Here is a 16,614-nt window from a genome sequence, read left to right on the forward strand (position 1 = left end):
TAAAAATTGTTTTAAAAAGCATGTTTGCATTCAATATCTCACGGGAACCTCACAAGCTAAGATTACATAAGTATAATACAGAGCTAGTAGAACAAAGTGAAATGGGATTTCTCTGACTGCAGCTGCTTATCCTTACACTATACTACCCTCGTTAATGGTCACCTCCATGAGATAAAAAATGTCTTGAAAAGCAGCATGAAAACTGTTCAGTAAAAAAAGAAAAATGATAGAAGAGCCAAAACATTAAATTGAAAAGGAAAATAGAACAAAAGAGAAAGTAGTAGCAAAAGAGAGAATATGGATAATATTTTATTCCAATTATTCACATATAAGGAAAGTTAGTTTCATGAATGTATATTTTGTTGCCAAAGGATCAAACAAGCCAATGGTCTAGTAGAAAGTATGGAATATTACTAGGTATAAATAATAACTTAAAGAATAACTCACATTATTCCTTCTCTTAAATTCTGAATTGAGCCTCTCATAAGTCTCATAAGTCATCTCTATACCTGCAAATTCATTTTGCCAGGTCTCCCAAGGAATAGAAAAGTCATTTGTTGATAATGAAGTTATACTTTCAGGCACTAAAAAATGAAAACAATCTGCTGAAGTTAAAATAAGCATTACTGTAAATTTAGCCTTGTCATTAGGCTAAGAACAAAATCTATCTTACTTTCTGAATCTATGCTAACCTAAGGATTATGAAATCAAAGGCAAATTTCTTTATGATTTTTTAATTTTAAAATGAGATTATTCTGATTTATAAAAAGCTTTTTGGCATGGCTATTAAGGCAGAAATGACTACTTTAAACTAGAACATTTCTGGATTTTTAAACTTTTTTTTTAACTACTTCTGCATTATTATTAATGTAAATATTTAGTAAAGTAAATTCATACTCTAGTAAAACCTAAATGTCATAAGTGATGGAATGATGAGGGAGATCTATGGGTATATAAGACCCTTACTACAACATTATTCATACGTGAACTTCTCAATAAACTTTGGATATCTTGGGCATATCCAAAGTTGTCTTTACAAAATTGTTTTGTGGATGGAATTATTCAAAATATAAGAACCACCTTCCAAATAACTAAATTTTAACACAGGCTAATGATCTACTTACTTTTGTGGATATGATGATCCGCATCTTCAGTTTTACACAGTTTTTTCGGGAGCAAGTTTGCTCTCCTTTCTCCTTTCTCTTCCATTTCTACTTCATTGGAATTACTTAGATTATCTTCTATGCACATTCGTTTGCGACTAAGATGTTGAGTGGGGCCTTAGAAACAGTCAAAGTTAAAAGTGCTACAATTTTCATTAAAAATACCTAATATTTTCTTGCTTTCATTTAAAAAAGACTTTGTTGCCACTAAGTATTTTTATTATGTTTTTGGTAACTGTGCGTTAAATTCTACCTAGTTTACTATTTTTTTTACATTAAGTTAAATAATGATGGTTCGACTTAAAATACATAATTCCTTTTGGTGAAATGTCATAGTAATTTCAGCAATTTTTTTTTTTTTTAAGCAAGACTATGACTACAAACCCGATACATGAGTAGCATCACAGGGCATCTCCAACCACATTTTGTCTCTTCCTTCACTAGACTTGGATAATGAAGATGCTGAATGGCTTTCCTAAAATACATATTAGAAATTAGAAAACATTCTGTAAATATGTTTCGATTCACATTTCATCATCTTTCTCAAACCCAAAAGCCAGTTATTTTAAATGCTGTCTATTCTTTTACAGATTTTGCTTCTATCCCTTCCTTTTCATCTCTACTATTTACCATGTGGTAACCTCGATTCTATGTTGACCTCAATTTTCTTGTAATAGCTGTGAGCTATCTTTTTATTTTTTTCTTAACTATTCCTGCTTTTCAATTCTTTCTTATTAGGATTTCCGTTTCTGAGTCAGGAAATGGGTAGCCACAGAAAACTAAAGTTTAAACTCTTCTTTCAAAAAAACCTCTTTTACATCTAGTCTTATGTTATACTACTTGAATATACATGTTTTTTTTACTTAGTAACCTTTACACAGGTTACTGATTTTTCTCCACTTAATCTGTATATACCTACCCATACAGTAAGGTCTAGCTCAAATCACAGCCCTATCCAAGTTGTAAAATTCTGTCTTGATTTTCTGTATTTTGCAGGTTATTAAAAATATTTTTATTGATGAACTGATGGGCTTCTATGGTGACAAGAAGTCCAACCAAATACCTGTATATTCATGAAACCAGAAGGTGCCAAATACACATATGCAATCAGGGGTTCAGCAGTGATATCCTCACTATTTAAGACCTTACTAATCTCATTTTAAAAGTTTCAACTCTTCTATCAAAAAACATTTTTCTATAATCAAGCCATTCTATATAATTTAAACATCAGATTTTTCACATAACAACAAATTGAAAGCATTAAAATAGCATAATTACCATTAAAGGTCGGTAATCTGAATCTTACAAGAACCATCTTAGTTTAAGGAAAATTTATAAGTTAGAGTAGCATATTTACCTCTCTTTTGCTTTGTATATGATTTTCTCTGATATTTGGAGATTCAATTTCCACAAACTGTTTTTCTGAATTGTAACTGCTTGCATCTGTATAGCTGTTATGATTTGTTGTTTCTTGTGTAAGTACTAGAGAACTTATATTTTTCCTATTTATAGTAGTAGTATTCTTAGTTGGAGTATGTCTGGGCTATGAATGAATAAGACATACAAATACCCAAAAGAAGTCACAAAATTATTCAAAGCCCCTCAAAAAAGAGTTGAAAATAAACATAAGAAACATTAAACTACTTAATTCGCTGCAAAATTCAATTCCCATTCATAACTAAAAATAAAAAATCCTTAGGCAAGTAGATTATTACTTTGATGACCAAAACCTAGAGATAAAGATCCCCACTAGTATAGTTTTTATGCTCCACAGGTCAGTCACCTTAACAATAAAAAGAAAATGAGTAAGATTTTTTTTTGCATTTTCTGTTCCAATCATCATAAGTAACAGTTTATATGGCTGTCTATACAGAAAACTCAAAAGAATCTGTATAGACAGCCATATAAACTGTTGAATGATAGAATTCAGCAAGGTTGTTGGAGATAAAACAATCAATAGCTTTTCTATATAAAAATTTAAAACCCAGAAAATGTAATTTGTAAAAAAAAAAAAAAAGATTTTGGTATTTTTTTAATATAGCAAAAAGAAGACCCATATGATACTTAGGAATTAATCTAACAAGGTACATAATTTCCTTTGTAGAAGACTTGGCACACTTTGTAGGAAATAAAATGAAAAAGTGGAGAGAGGAATGATGTGTAGATAAGAAAGATCAGTATCAATATAGAAAAATGGCAATTCTTCCCTTGGACAAACTAATTATAAAATATATATGAATCAGTAAGGGGCCAAAAGAATTCTGAAGAATGGTGGGGAAGGGGGTATGAAACACCCTAGAAATGTAAAATGACCCTAATTAAAGCAATGGTGGTATTAGCACAGAGACAGATCAATAGGCCAGTAAATAATAAAATGTAATAGTGCCTAATCCAGGCCCATGTGGTCACCCGGCCTATGACTAAATTAAGACGATTCCACTCCTGATGTTGCACTAATTTGATATCCATATGAAAAAGAAAGTCCGGAGAGACTCAAACCTAAAAGTTAAAATCAAAACTAACATTTTTATAAGAAAATAATTTTTATGACAATAGCTCATGGAAAGAGTTCTTGAACACCCCAAAAGATTGGTAAATTTGATGATGTCCTATCTTTTGTCATAGGGAAGTTGTGTAATTAAGTGAAAATATACGTACTAGGAAAATAATGTTTGCATTGTATATAACGAATAAAGAATGCCCAGAATATAGTAGGAACTCATACAAATTTGTAAGAAAAATCAAACAATGCAATTTAAAATAAGAAAACATAAAAACAGAATTCACAAAATGGCCAAAAAACATGTGAAAAGTATTCATTGATGCAGTTACTCTGGAAAATGCAAATTAAAGATACAACTTTATGCTTACCAGACAGGCAAAAACAGAAACATCTGATAACACCTAGTTAAAACTGTAGAGAAATAAGCACTAATAGCAGTGTTGAGAGTGTAAGCAGGTTCAACTACTCTAAAAAGTGAATTTCCAACAACTTATTAAGAGTTGACAGTAAAGGGGCCGTAGGGGGGAATGTCTCATGAGTGCCCAGCTAATGAATATGTAACTACTAAAATTCCATCTAACGCAGAGTAGCATCAAAAAAGGTGGGTGGGGATTACCTACGTTTGGAGATTTTGCAAAGTGGGATATTGAAAAGATGAAAGGACGCAGGGAAAATAAGAATGACAGTAACACAGGGATTGGTTCTGGGACCTCCTGTGGATATCAAAATCAGAAGATGCTCAAATCTGTGATATGTAATGGTTCAGTATTTGCATATAACCTACACATATCCTCCCATATACAAAAGAGATCTCTAGATTACTTAAGGTAATTACTTATGACAGACTATTAGGTATCACAAGTAATATAAGAAATTATGTCCTATCTTTTGTCATAGGGAAGTTGTGTAATTTAAGTGAAAATATACACACTAGGAAAATAAGAGATTGCTTGTGATACCAAGTACAATGTAAATAGTCTTAGTTTTTAAATGTATTGTTTAGGAAATGGTGACAAAAATGTCTGTACATGTACAATACAGATACAATTAAAAATATATATTGTTGTCTGTGGTTGAATCCACAGATGTGGAACCCACAGATATAGAGGACCAACTACATTGATAAAGGATCACAGGATAAGTCTAGTGTGAAACTGGGTTTCAAATTGAGGTCTGTAAAAACTCAGAGTTTTGGAAATTTGCCTGGGGGACTATTTGAGGGAGGAAGGTGAGGGAGGCTAGGTAGATCTAGGGTTGAGATCTCCTACTTCTACTTTAAACAGCATAGTTCCACTTTTACCTGTTTGACATACAATGGTCCCCCTTTATCTGGAGTTTTGCTTTCCAGAGTTTCAATGAATTATGTTCAGCCATGGCCCAAAAATATTACATGAAAAGTTCCATAGATAATTTATGAGTTTCAAATTGTGCACCATTCTGTGTGGTGCCATGAAATCTCTGGCCATCCTGCTGTCCTGCTTGGGATATGAACCATCACTTTGTCCAGAATATCCATGCTGTATATGCTACCTGCCTGTTGATCAAGTAATAGCCACCTCAGTTATCAAATTGACTGTGGAGATACTGCAGTACTCAAGTAACCCTTATTTTACTAAATAATGGCGCCGCAAAACAAGAGTAGTGATGCTGCGGTATATTGTTATAGCTGTTCTGTCATTGTAATAATTTATAAATTACATGTTTATAAATACATAAATGATCATAGGTATGTATGTATAGGAAAAAAAAACAGCATATATAGGGTTCAGTACTATTCTCCATTTCAGCATTGATGGGCTTTGGAAAGTATTCCCTGAGAATAAGGGGTGACTACTGTACAGAGTACAGATAAGAGTTTTGTAATAGGAATGATCACTTCCTAAGAGATACTACTAACTGTTCCTACACATCAGAACTACACACATTTTCTAGATCTGAATATGCTTATTCCTGCAATGGAGATACTTCTTTCAGATTTCACAGTAATTCAAATTCATGGCCTTTAATAACCTTTAGTTACAAAATTTACAAGTTGACAAAGTAAACTGACAATTTAGTTGTAAACAGTGTAATTATACTATTTGGTTTAGGTGTTTATAAGGAAGTTTAACAGGTAAATGGTGTGGTATAAAAAGTAAATATGTATTGAAAAGTTCTTTATTCTTCCTCATTTATGTATCACATTATATGTTACACTTCTTAAAATATAGTAGACCCTCCTGAAACCATGGATAGTACCGAGCCCTATTATACTATGCACAAATTTCTTTTTCATAATTTCATGGAAAGATGATTCATTCTTACCATAGATCTTAGCAACTTCAACATACCTTTCTTTTTTTGTTTTGGTTCCTTGTTAAGTACAGAATATTCACCATTTCACTTAAAGGAACACTTTATAGCTTCTCTTTGGCCTATCTGAATTGTTAGCATCAATACTCTTGCCCTTATAGGCGTATTGTTAAGTATAATAAGGGTTACTTGAACACAAGCAATGGAATACCTCTACAGTTGATCTGATAACCAAGACGGCTACTATGTGACTAACAGGCAGGTAGGGTATACAGCATGGATACACCAGACAAAGGGTTGATTCATGTCCCAGGAGGGACGAAGTGGACGGCTCAAAGTTTCATCACCCTACTCAGAACGGCACACAATTTAGAACATATGAATTGTTTATTTCTGTAATTTAATATTAATAATTTCCTTATTTAATATTATCAGACCACTGTTAACTATAGGTAACTGAAACCTCAAAAAGTGAAACTACATATAATGGGAAACTACTGTACTCTCCTGCCACCACAGTCTTCCTCCTGTATAGCTACACATTTGTCTGTTAGGTTCATTGAGACTGGGAAGTATCTCTTTCTTGTCATTATGTCCCTCTCCCCCAAGACCCTAGACCAAACCCAAAGCCTTAAATAGACAAGCAATGCATATCTGATTAAGACGATAGGGAAATGACTTACTACCTTCAGATATACCTGATAAAGAAAAAAATATATACATTCTCACCGAAAACAGTGGTCTTGGAATTGGTGAACAACTTTCCCTTGTACACAGGAAGTTTTTCTCATTGTTTTTGGGTGACTTTATTGTACCTCCAACTCCACTGTTACTATTTAAGGATTCAACTGATGAAGTTTTTGGATAAGGGGATATCGATTTTGTTATGCAGTCATAATCCTGAATAAAATCCTTTTCTTTTATTTTCTCTATACCTATATTCCATCAAAAAACACAAGAAAACAGATGGCAGGCGTTATCATTGATGTCTGCACTAGAAATAGCATAATTAACTTAAATTCTAAGAATATAAAAATTTGTCACATCTTCAAATTTAAGCTGTAAAAAGGATACCTTTCAAAAAATTAAGAGCAGTTTATATTTAAAATATTTATAACACTGAAAAACAATAATGGCTGAATTTAAAATGTAGTTGTAACCATAAGAGCTTTCAAAACATTCTCAAACAATAACATCTACATTATGACCTGAAATATAAGGATCAACCTAAGTATTATCTTGAGTATTTTGACATCATATCTAATTGTATTACATATTAACTTCAAAAATTTTATGATTGAAAAAGACTGGAGAAATCATATGCTCTAAATTTTTCATATAAAAATTAGAAAATTTGGCCGGGCGCAGTGGCTCAAGCCTGTAATCCCAGCACTTTGGGAGGCCAAGGCGGGTGGATCACGAGGTCAAGAGATCGAGACCATCTTGGTCAATATGGTGGAACCCCGTCTCTACTAAAAATACAGAAAAATTAGCTGGGCATGGTGGTGCGTGCCTGTAATCCCAGCTACTCAGGAGGCTGAGGCAGGAGAATTGCCTGAACCCAGGAGGCAGAGGTTGCGGTGAGCCGAGATCACNTGTAAAGGAGACAGATGACTCTCAGATCTCTCCTTCCCAGGCGGGTGTCAGGCCCTGCTCTCAGTGACAAATGGTGATGCTTGTCTGCTAGTCCCAAGATCTGAGTTCTTACCTGGTGTTTAGCTGCTGGTGAAGTTCCAAAATACTTGATGTGTTGATCAGCAGATACTGTGCCTCGTTCACCAGAGAAAGGGTGGCTGTTGTACCAGAAGGCTGATCTGAAAATGATGGAGCATTTAAAAGAAGAGTTGCTTTCTCAGAATAACAGTCAATCATGTTTTCATGGATTTGCATTTTTTTTTTTTTTTGAGTCGGAGTTTTGCTCTTGTTACCCAGGCTGGAGTGCAATGGCGCGATCTCGGCTCACCGCAACCTCCGCCTCCTGGGTTCAGGCAATTCTCCTGCCTCAGCCTCCTGAGTAGCTGGGATTACAGGCACGCGCCACCAGGCCCAGCTGATTTTTTGTATTTTTAGTAGAGACGGGGTTTCACCATGTTGACCAGGATGGTCTCGATCTCTTGACTTCGTGATCCACCCGCCTCGGCATCCCAAAGTGCTGGGATTACAGGCGTGAGCCACCGCGCCCGGCCAGATTTGCATTTTTAAAAGGTAGAGACTATTTCTATAAAGAAAAAAAAGTGATGCCTGGCAATAATAAAAATATCCTAAGCATGATACATATCTTTCAATAAGGAGGGAAAGGGAGATCCTAGAATACCATTTAAAATAACCTGGAGAAAATAACAATAAGGGCTGGGTGTACTTTGGCAGACTGAGGCAGGAGGATTACATGAAGCCAGGAGTTCGACATCAGCCTGGCCAACATGGCAAAACTCTGTCTCTACTAACCCACGAGATGGAGGTTGCAGTGAGCCACTGCACTCTAGCCTGGGCAACACAATGAGACTCTGTCTCAAAAAAAAAGCAATAACAAATCTTTCATGCGAAACCTGAACCCGAAAACATTTTCACCATGTTTCACCAACAATGATGTCAAAAAAAAAAAAAAAAAAAAAAAAAAAAAAAAAAAAAAAAAAAAAAAAAAAAAAAAAAAAAAAAAAAAAAAATTAGAAAATTTATTACTGGAATAAATCTGAATAAATCCTCAAACAATTTTCAGATCAAATCAGGGCATATACATCTGTCTTCTGAGTAAGTGCTTATCTGAAATTTCATAGTGATCCTGAGTACTGAGAAGACAATAGCTACTTTAGAGGAAGTAGAAGCATACTAAGTCTTGCATGTTAACTGAAATGCTTTTTGACATGGAGTTTCACTTTTGTTGCCCAGGCTAGAGTGCAATGGTGCAATCTCAGCTCACAGCAACCTCCGGCTCCTGGGTTCAAGCGATTTTCCTGCCTCAGTCTCCCAAGTAGCTGGGATTAAAGGTATCCGCCACCATGCCCAGCTAATTTTGTATTTTTGGTCGAGATGGGGTTTCTCCATGTTGGTCAGGCTGATCTGAGTATGTGCTTAGCCTTTAGCAATGCTTTAAAATATCCTTACAAGGAAATGAAAATGGTATAAAAGGGGCATACTTATACTTTCTGTACTAGAAAGGCATACACATATACCAGAACTCCAAAAAATAAGAATTTTTCTTTACCAATTATTTAAAAATAAAAGCAAAACCTCAATTGTATATGGTATTCATCCACAGAATTAATGTGGGTCCACAGAATGAGCAAGATATTCCTGCGACTTTTGTCAATGAAATGTAAATAGGAAAAATAGAATTCTCTGTAATTCTTATTAAATATAAATTGAGCTAAAAAAGGCACCTTAAAAATTAAGTACTTATTTAAGCTTTCACATTATAATTTGTGAATATATATTAAATATTTTCCATATTAAAGCATTTGATCTTTATCTTTCTAACACGAAAAACTTCAGTATCCTGGTAACATTGTTCCAGTGTTAGCAAAAGTCAAGTTACTAGCATTAACTAGTTTAACAGTTAAGTTTTAACTACTATAGTCATGAATATACCCCTCAAGATCAGTCTTAAAAGTGTATTTTCCCACAATTAGAGTTATAGTAGAGAACTATTAAATATTCAAGTAAAGAAAAAATGAAGTTATACTGACATCTCATTACTTCTATAGATGATGAACTGCCAGATAAAGATACAGGAGATAAGTCAAGGCAATTATCTTGTATAGTATCCTTTAGTAGACTTGAGTTTTTCCATTGTTTTGATAATTCCTTTTCTGTTGCTGCACAGAAGACTTTCTGTTGTTTCTTCGGTAGCTTTAAAGTTTTGATTCTGGAATGGATATTCTCCTCCTAAATGTATCAATAACTTTCAAATTATACTCAAGTACAAATATTTACACTTGGACACATAAAACAAATTATATTAAAATATTTATTAAATGTTGTATATTACCACATACAAGCATAACAAGGCCTTAGACACGAGTAGTGAAAGACTTTCTAATACACTAGAAGGCATAAGACAAATTCACAGGAAAATATAATACATTTACTATAATAAACATCTTAAGAGAAACAAATAACCTTCTTTGAGGGTTCAAAGAAGATTATATCTCCAGCTTAGGGAAATTAGAAAGAATTCCTAAATTTCATAGTATTTGAGATACTAAGGAGTTTGTGAAAGGAGGTGGAAAGGGGAAGACATACTGGGAACAGAGAAGACTTCGCAAGAACAAAGGGAGTTGAGAAGCACAGGTCTTATTGAGAGTCACGGGTTATACTATTTAACCGTTACATAGTTCCAGGCATACACTGGAAAAGGGTAGAAAAAAACTTGGAAAGGCATTTTGATGCTTTGAATGTCTGATAACAGAGATATTTTCAGCGTTTTCCCTTGAAGAGGGATAGGATGAGAGATGGCCTGGGAAGGCATATGACTATTTGTATGGTAAACATCCTTTAAGAAGTGATAGAAGGCCAGGTGTGGTGGCTCATGCCTGTAATCCCAGTACTTTGGGAGGCTGAGGTGGGCAGGTCACCTGATGTCGCAAGTTTGAGATCAGCCTGACCAACATAAAGAAACCCCATCTCTACTAAAAATACAAAATTAGGCAGGTGTGGTGGCAGATGCCTGTAATCCCAGATACTTGGGAGGCTGAGGCAGGAGGAACCTGGGAGCCGGAGGTTGCTGTGAGCTGAGATTGCACCATTGTGCTCCAGCATGGACATCAAGAGCAAAACTCCATCTCAAAAAAAAAAAAAAAAAACGGAGCGGGGGAAGAAGTGATAGAAAGCTGGGGGTGGTAGCTCACGCCTGTAATCTCAGCACATTAGGAGGCCGAGTTGGGCAGATCATGAGGCCAAGAGATCGAGACCACGAGATCATCCTATCCAACATGATGAAACCTTGTCTCTACTAAAAATACAAAAATTAGCTGGGTGGTGGCACACACCTGTAGTCCCAGCTACTTGGGAGGCTGAGGCAGAAGAATTGCCTGAACCTGGGAGGTAGAAGTTGCAGTGAGCCAAGATCGCGTCACTGCACTCCAGCCTGGCAACAGAGCGAGACTACTTCTCTCCCTCACCTCAAAAAAACAAAAAGGTAGAAAATGTAGACAGTAAGTTATGAAGTCTCTAATGTCTTCTAGGTAAGAGGTAAGATTGCAAACAAGAAGAGATGAAAGTTTATGACTTCAAATCAGCACACTGTAATGGTCAGAAACCTATCTTCAGTGCCAGACTCTGGTTTCAAATCCTAGCTCTACCACTTCCTAGTTGTGTGACCTTGGGCAAATTCCTTCTCTTCGAGCCTCAATTTCCTCAGTTGTAAAATGGGATGACAATAATAGTGCGAATTACCTATAGTATTTATGATATTTTAAGAAGTTAAATCTGTAAAGTGCTTAATACAGGAGTTGGCACATTGTAAGCACTACATATATATATAAATATACATATATACTATATGTGTATATTTACAGTGATTACTATATATAGTAATATATGTATTAAGTATATATATATACACACACATATATATATATATTTCCATAGTTATAAAACTATTGAATATTCAAGTAAAGAAGAATTATATATTGACATCTCATTATTTCTACAGATGATGGACTGCCAGACAAATGAATAAATACTTAACTTTGCCTTCAAGAACAGGTGACTGGGAATGTGTCTGGACATTGTGAGACATAAGAAGATGTCAGGGATGGGGACAGGTGGGCTAGTGATGGAAAGGACTTCAGACACCAAATTTTGCTTTCATTCAACAGCTATACAGCTTCTTCATGCTATACTTTATTAAAGCCTAATATTAGAAGATTAAGTACTTCATCATTTCAAAGATACTATCATAAAGTTATAATTTCACTAGATTCTGACATCTGTTTTATAACACACATGCCAACTTATTATAAAATTTAGCATTATATTGCCTAAGGGCAAATTTCTAGAATTATTTTGTTGTATAGAATGTTCACTCAAGTATAAATCTGACATTTTTTACAAAAATATGTATTTAGTATTTGAAGAGGCTTTTAGAAACTATTAATCAGAACTGAATCTATTTACCTTTACTAGCAAGTTCTCTTTAAATGAATGTGACAATTCTTCTTCACACTCTGATTCTGAATTTGAGAGATCTTTATAATTTTTTTTTGCTTTTGTTGCTCTTCGTGGAAGTCTTATTCTTCTATCTGGAACTGTCTTGTCCATTTTTTTGGTGATATTTTTACTGGGTGTCTTTAAGAGAAAAATTCCTGAATATTATTAGAGCAATATTTGAGGTACAAGAAATATAAGCAATTTGCCATAAAATTGGCATTGTGACAAACTCTGCATAAAATATTTGTAGAAATGATTCTTGACTAACATAGTTTAAATTAATGGATTTTATCTTCCCATTCTAGTTATCTTCTTTACTACCTCTTTATCCCTACCATTAAATCCCTGGGAAGCCTGATATATATTATCTAACTGAAGTAAAAGAGATTTAAAAAATATCTAAAAGCACAGAATAAAATGAATTCAAATAAAGGCCAATGTGATTAAAAAAAAAAAAAACAAATTAGGAGAAAGTGTGCAAAAGCAGGAACAAGTACATAAAATACATAGCTGTTAACAAGGATAAAATTATATGATGATGAATTATTTTTATATGACATGGAAAAATAATTTTAAAGGGATGCTTGAGCATAAACTTCTTGGCTTACCATTTTAGATCTTGGTTGTCCCTTTTCCAAAGATGATCCTGCAATTCAGGAAAATAAGGTCACATTTTCACAATAAATAAGAATGGGCATTTAATGTATTAGAACACCATTTCTGCATTTTTTTATTTTTATTTTTTTTGAGATGGAGTCTCGCTCTGTCTCCAGGCTGAAGTGCAGTGGCACGATCTCAGCTCATTGCAACCTCCACCTCCTGGGTTCAAGCAATTCTCCTGCCTCAGCTTCCCAAGCAGCTGGGACTACAGGAGCATGCCACCATGCCCAGCTAATTTTGTATTTTTAGTAGAGACTGGTTTTCCCATGTTGGCCAGAATGGTCTCATGTTGGGATTACAGGTATGAGCCACTGCGCCCACCCTAAATTAAAATAATAAAAACAGTAAGTTTTTAAAGCATTTGTTAGCATTTAATAAGCTAATGTCCATGTGGCTTCAGGCCACCTGATACCGGCCCTCCTGATACCTAATCTTCTCCTCACCTCTTCTGCTGAAGAATTGGCCTCACAATGACACACTACTTTGGAAGCTTTTCTTTTCCCAGAACTTCGTAGTAGCCCAAATGAACCACATCTCTGATTGGAACCATCTTTAAACTCAATCAGAAATGTGATTTTCAAGAATTGATAACTTTTACTGTATAGTGTTTGGTATGATACGAATTGCCAGTTTTCCTTCCCCTTCTTTATTTTATACAACTTTTTAAACATAAAGAGAATATGTCAACATAAGTTATAAAGTTAAACACCTATAAATCTACCACTCAATTTAAGAACCAGATTGTGGATAATGCTGAATCTACTTATGCATGCTCTCTTATACCATCCTCTGTGTCTCTTCTGCTAAAAGGTACTTACTGTCCTGAAATCTGTGGGTCATTTGTTTTAAAAACAAGTTTTATTACACAGATATGTATCTTTAAACAATACAATGAGCTTTATAAAATAATATCATGTCCTGTATAATATCCTATAATTTGTTTTCCATACATCACTATGTTAATAAGATTTATCCATATTATTGATAGCAGCTTTCGTCCCACTTCCCTTTTTTGCCTTTCAAGTATAATGTCATCTTTCCAAATAGTCTCTGAAACCTAAGAAATGAGATTATCCATGTCAAGGAAGCAAAGCTGTTTTGGAAGAAAGATCCTCTAATCTTGGCAATAAATCAACTCATATATATTAACTTGTAGTTACTCAATAATGTAAAAAGAATTCATGCAAAATTTCAATTTCAGAAGTTCAATTTTATAAATATTTAGTGATGACCATATTCCAGCCTAAAATGTCTTCCTGAGATCTCTAATCTTCTACTTAATGTTATAAATGTTTTTATTTGTACATCTTCCCACTAGACTGTAAGCTCCCTGAGGGCATGTAAATCTTATTAATCTTTGGTTTATAACACACTGCTTCAAGGTTCAAACCTAGCAATCTAGCCTCACCTTGGGCCGTTTCTCTACAGATAGGATCTATGTACCAACTACCTCAATACTGCATTGCCTGAATATACTATGCTATTCTATACTCCTCTCCCTTTTGTATATGATAATCCTGCTGCTTTACTTCCTGATGTTTCTGGTCGACCTCTCACCTAAATTTCAAGACTCAACTTCATTTCTAAACACATGCCAAAATTCACTTCTATTTTTAGGTCACTACTGGCTATTTTTATCTTGAAAAAAAAAAAAAAAAGCTGATTCCCTTACTATACATTTAATTCACAAGCACAGAGTTAAGTCTTCTTTTAAAAATGCAACATATAAAATCTTTGTGTTTTAGCAAACTTGGAAACTGATGTTCTGCTATGAAAATGGTAATTCTCTCTAGCCAAAACTTATGCCTCAAACTTTACCAACTACTTCAAGAGATTCACTATCACAAAGACAAAGCAAAGGAAAATACTTTGTGGAAAACTTAGGCCAAAAAAAAAAATCTGCAAGAAGATTGTTTCCTTTTGATACATTTTTGTGCATCTATATAAATTCCTAAAAAAGTATATGTGTTGGGTGCAGCAAGAAGATGGGATATTGAGTAGTAAAATACACACACACACACACACACACATAAATATAAGCTATATATATTTTTTATAGACACAAATGTAAATAAATGTATATATAGCTTAATGTCAAAGTCCAAGCCTTGGTCTTAAAGGTGTTGGGTTCATGAGTTCTTAGTACATTATTCACAATAATTAAATAACTGGTTAATGCTAGGCCATGAGTAGACAAGTGATAAGAGTCATGAGGCAAGGATTATGATAAATCATAATTTGTGTCCCTAAGGTCTTATTAAAAATAAAATTTAAATATAGCCATATTGCCAAAATAATAAAACAAAAACATAAAAACTATAGTGTTTTGTCCTATCCATAAAAGTATATAGTAATGAATAGTCTAAATATGAAAATAAGCTTATAACCAATACAGCATTTTATATAATTGAAATAAATGGTAAAATCATTTGTAACATTTCTCTAAAAGATAATTTCTTACTTGATTTTCCACTTTTATGATTCTTCACATTTTTATTTCTGCTATAGTCTATTAGCTGTGGTTTTGATTTCGGTTCTGTTAGCCAGCTAATATCAGTCTTGCTGTCATCACATCTGAACTCTGTTTCAGTATCGCTAAACAGATTTTTCTTTTTATGATTTGTTATAATCTATAAAAAAATGTTTGAAATACATGAAGAAATAATACATCTCATTATATGTCATGCAAGGTAAGTTAAACCAAAAAATAAAAATTAAAAAAACAAAAAAAAACCCAAAACAGGAAAACTTGTCATTTTTTGACATTCTAATTTAAGATGGCATTAATAACCTATCCAAGAAAGTCACTTGGAAATCCAGATTAGATACTGATATTTGTATTTTGGTGTTGATGTTGTTAAATCAAAGTTAAATCATAACAACTTACTTCCATATATATATCATATATAACCTAATATATCAAAAAAATAACTAAAGTTGTCATTTCTTAGATAATTACAAATAGCTGAAAGACCAAAAGAAAATTCTTAATAGGAATGTGGATAATTGCATAAATAAAAGAATCAAATTTTTTTTGTTTTTGATAATCTTTAACATTAAAAATTAAGAGAAATGCTATTTCTAATAGACACACTGAGGTATTATAACTTACTTTTTTATCTTTTGTTTTGACAGAAGATTCAAGTTCATCATGATTCCTTAGACCTACCCTTAAACAAAAATAAGTATTAATTTAAAATTACCCTTTGGTAGACCGAGGCAGGCGGATCATGAGGTCAGGAGATCGAGACCATCCTGGTTAACAAGGTGAAACCCCATCTCTACTAAAAATACAAAAAATTAGCTGGGTGTGATGGTACATGCCTGTAGTCCCAGCTACTCGGGCGGCTGAGACAGGAAAATCACTTGAACCTGGGAGGCAGAGGTTGCAGTGAGCTGAGATAGCGCCACTGCACTCCAGCCTGGGTGACAGTGAGAGACTCCATCTCAAAAAAACAGAAACAAAAACAAAAAACTCTCCATACTTGTTTTCTTAAGGACGGACAATCAGACTTGAGTTTTCAGTCTTAAGACTTTCACTAATTAGCTATATTACTCTGGCCAAGCCACTTATCCTCTCTGACCTCAGTTATAAAATAACTATGTTGGATCAAAGAACTACTAAGTCTTTTCAGGTTTATGATCTAGGATATACAACTAATATTCAAAGTGAAGATAATTTGCATGTTAATTTAAAGAATAAATGCTAAAGTAACAGAATCATAACGGGAGTAATCATGACTAGCATTTTTATTAACTCTTCTAATTTATTAAAAAAAAAACTCTTAAGACTGGAAGGAGGTATTTAAGGGAAAAAAAAAAAAGGAGATTGGGATATTTTAACCTAAT

General features: G+C 33.8%; 1 protein-coding gene across 1 annotated transcript in view; it reads right to left on the minus strand.

Annotated features, from left to right (window-relative positions):
- Positions 1-16,614, minus strand: part of SYCP2 (synaptonemal complex protein 2) — a 76,763-nt gene that overhangs the window by 3,664 nt on the left and 56,485 nt on the right. The window contains exons 27-36 of the mRNA XM_037729589.1: positions 15,878-15,935; positions 15,227-15,395; positions 12,714-12,751; positions 12,073-12,243; positions 9,642-9,840; positions 6,688-6,893; positions 2,521-2,706; positions 1,548-1,638; positions 1,125-1,280; positions 448-584 (exon numbers count right to left, since the gene is read on the minus strand). Coding sequence (XP_037585517.1) covers positions 448-584; positions 1,125-1,280; positions 1,548-1,638; positions 2,521-2,706; positions 6,688-6,893; positions 9,642-9,840; positions 12,073-12,243; positions 12,714-12,751; positions 15,227-15,395; positions 15,878-15,935 — 1,411 coding nt within the window. The remainder of the gene's footprint in view (positions 1-447; positions 585-1,124; positions 1,281-1,547; positions 1,639-2,520; positions 2,707-6,687; positions 6,894-9,641; positions 9,841-12,072; positions 12,244-12,713; positions 12,752-15,226; positions 15,396-15,877; positions 15,936-16,614) is intronic.

Source organism: Cebus imitator, unplaced genomic scaffold (genome assembly GCF_001604975.1).
Source record: "Cebus imitator isolate Cc_AM_T3 unplaced genomic scaffold, Cebus_imitator-1.0 Scaffold311, whole genome shotgun sequence".
NCBI lineage: Eukaryota > Metazoa > Chordata > Mammalia > Primates > Cebidae > Cebus > Cebus imitator.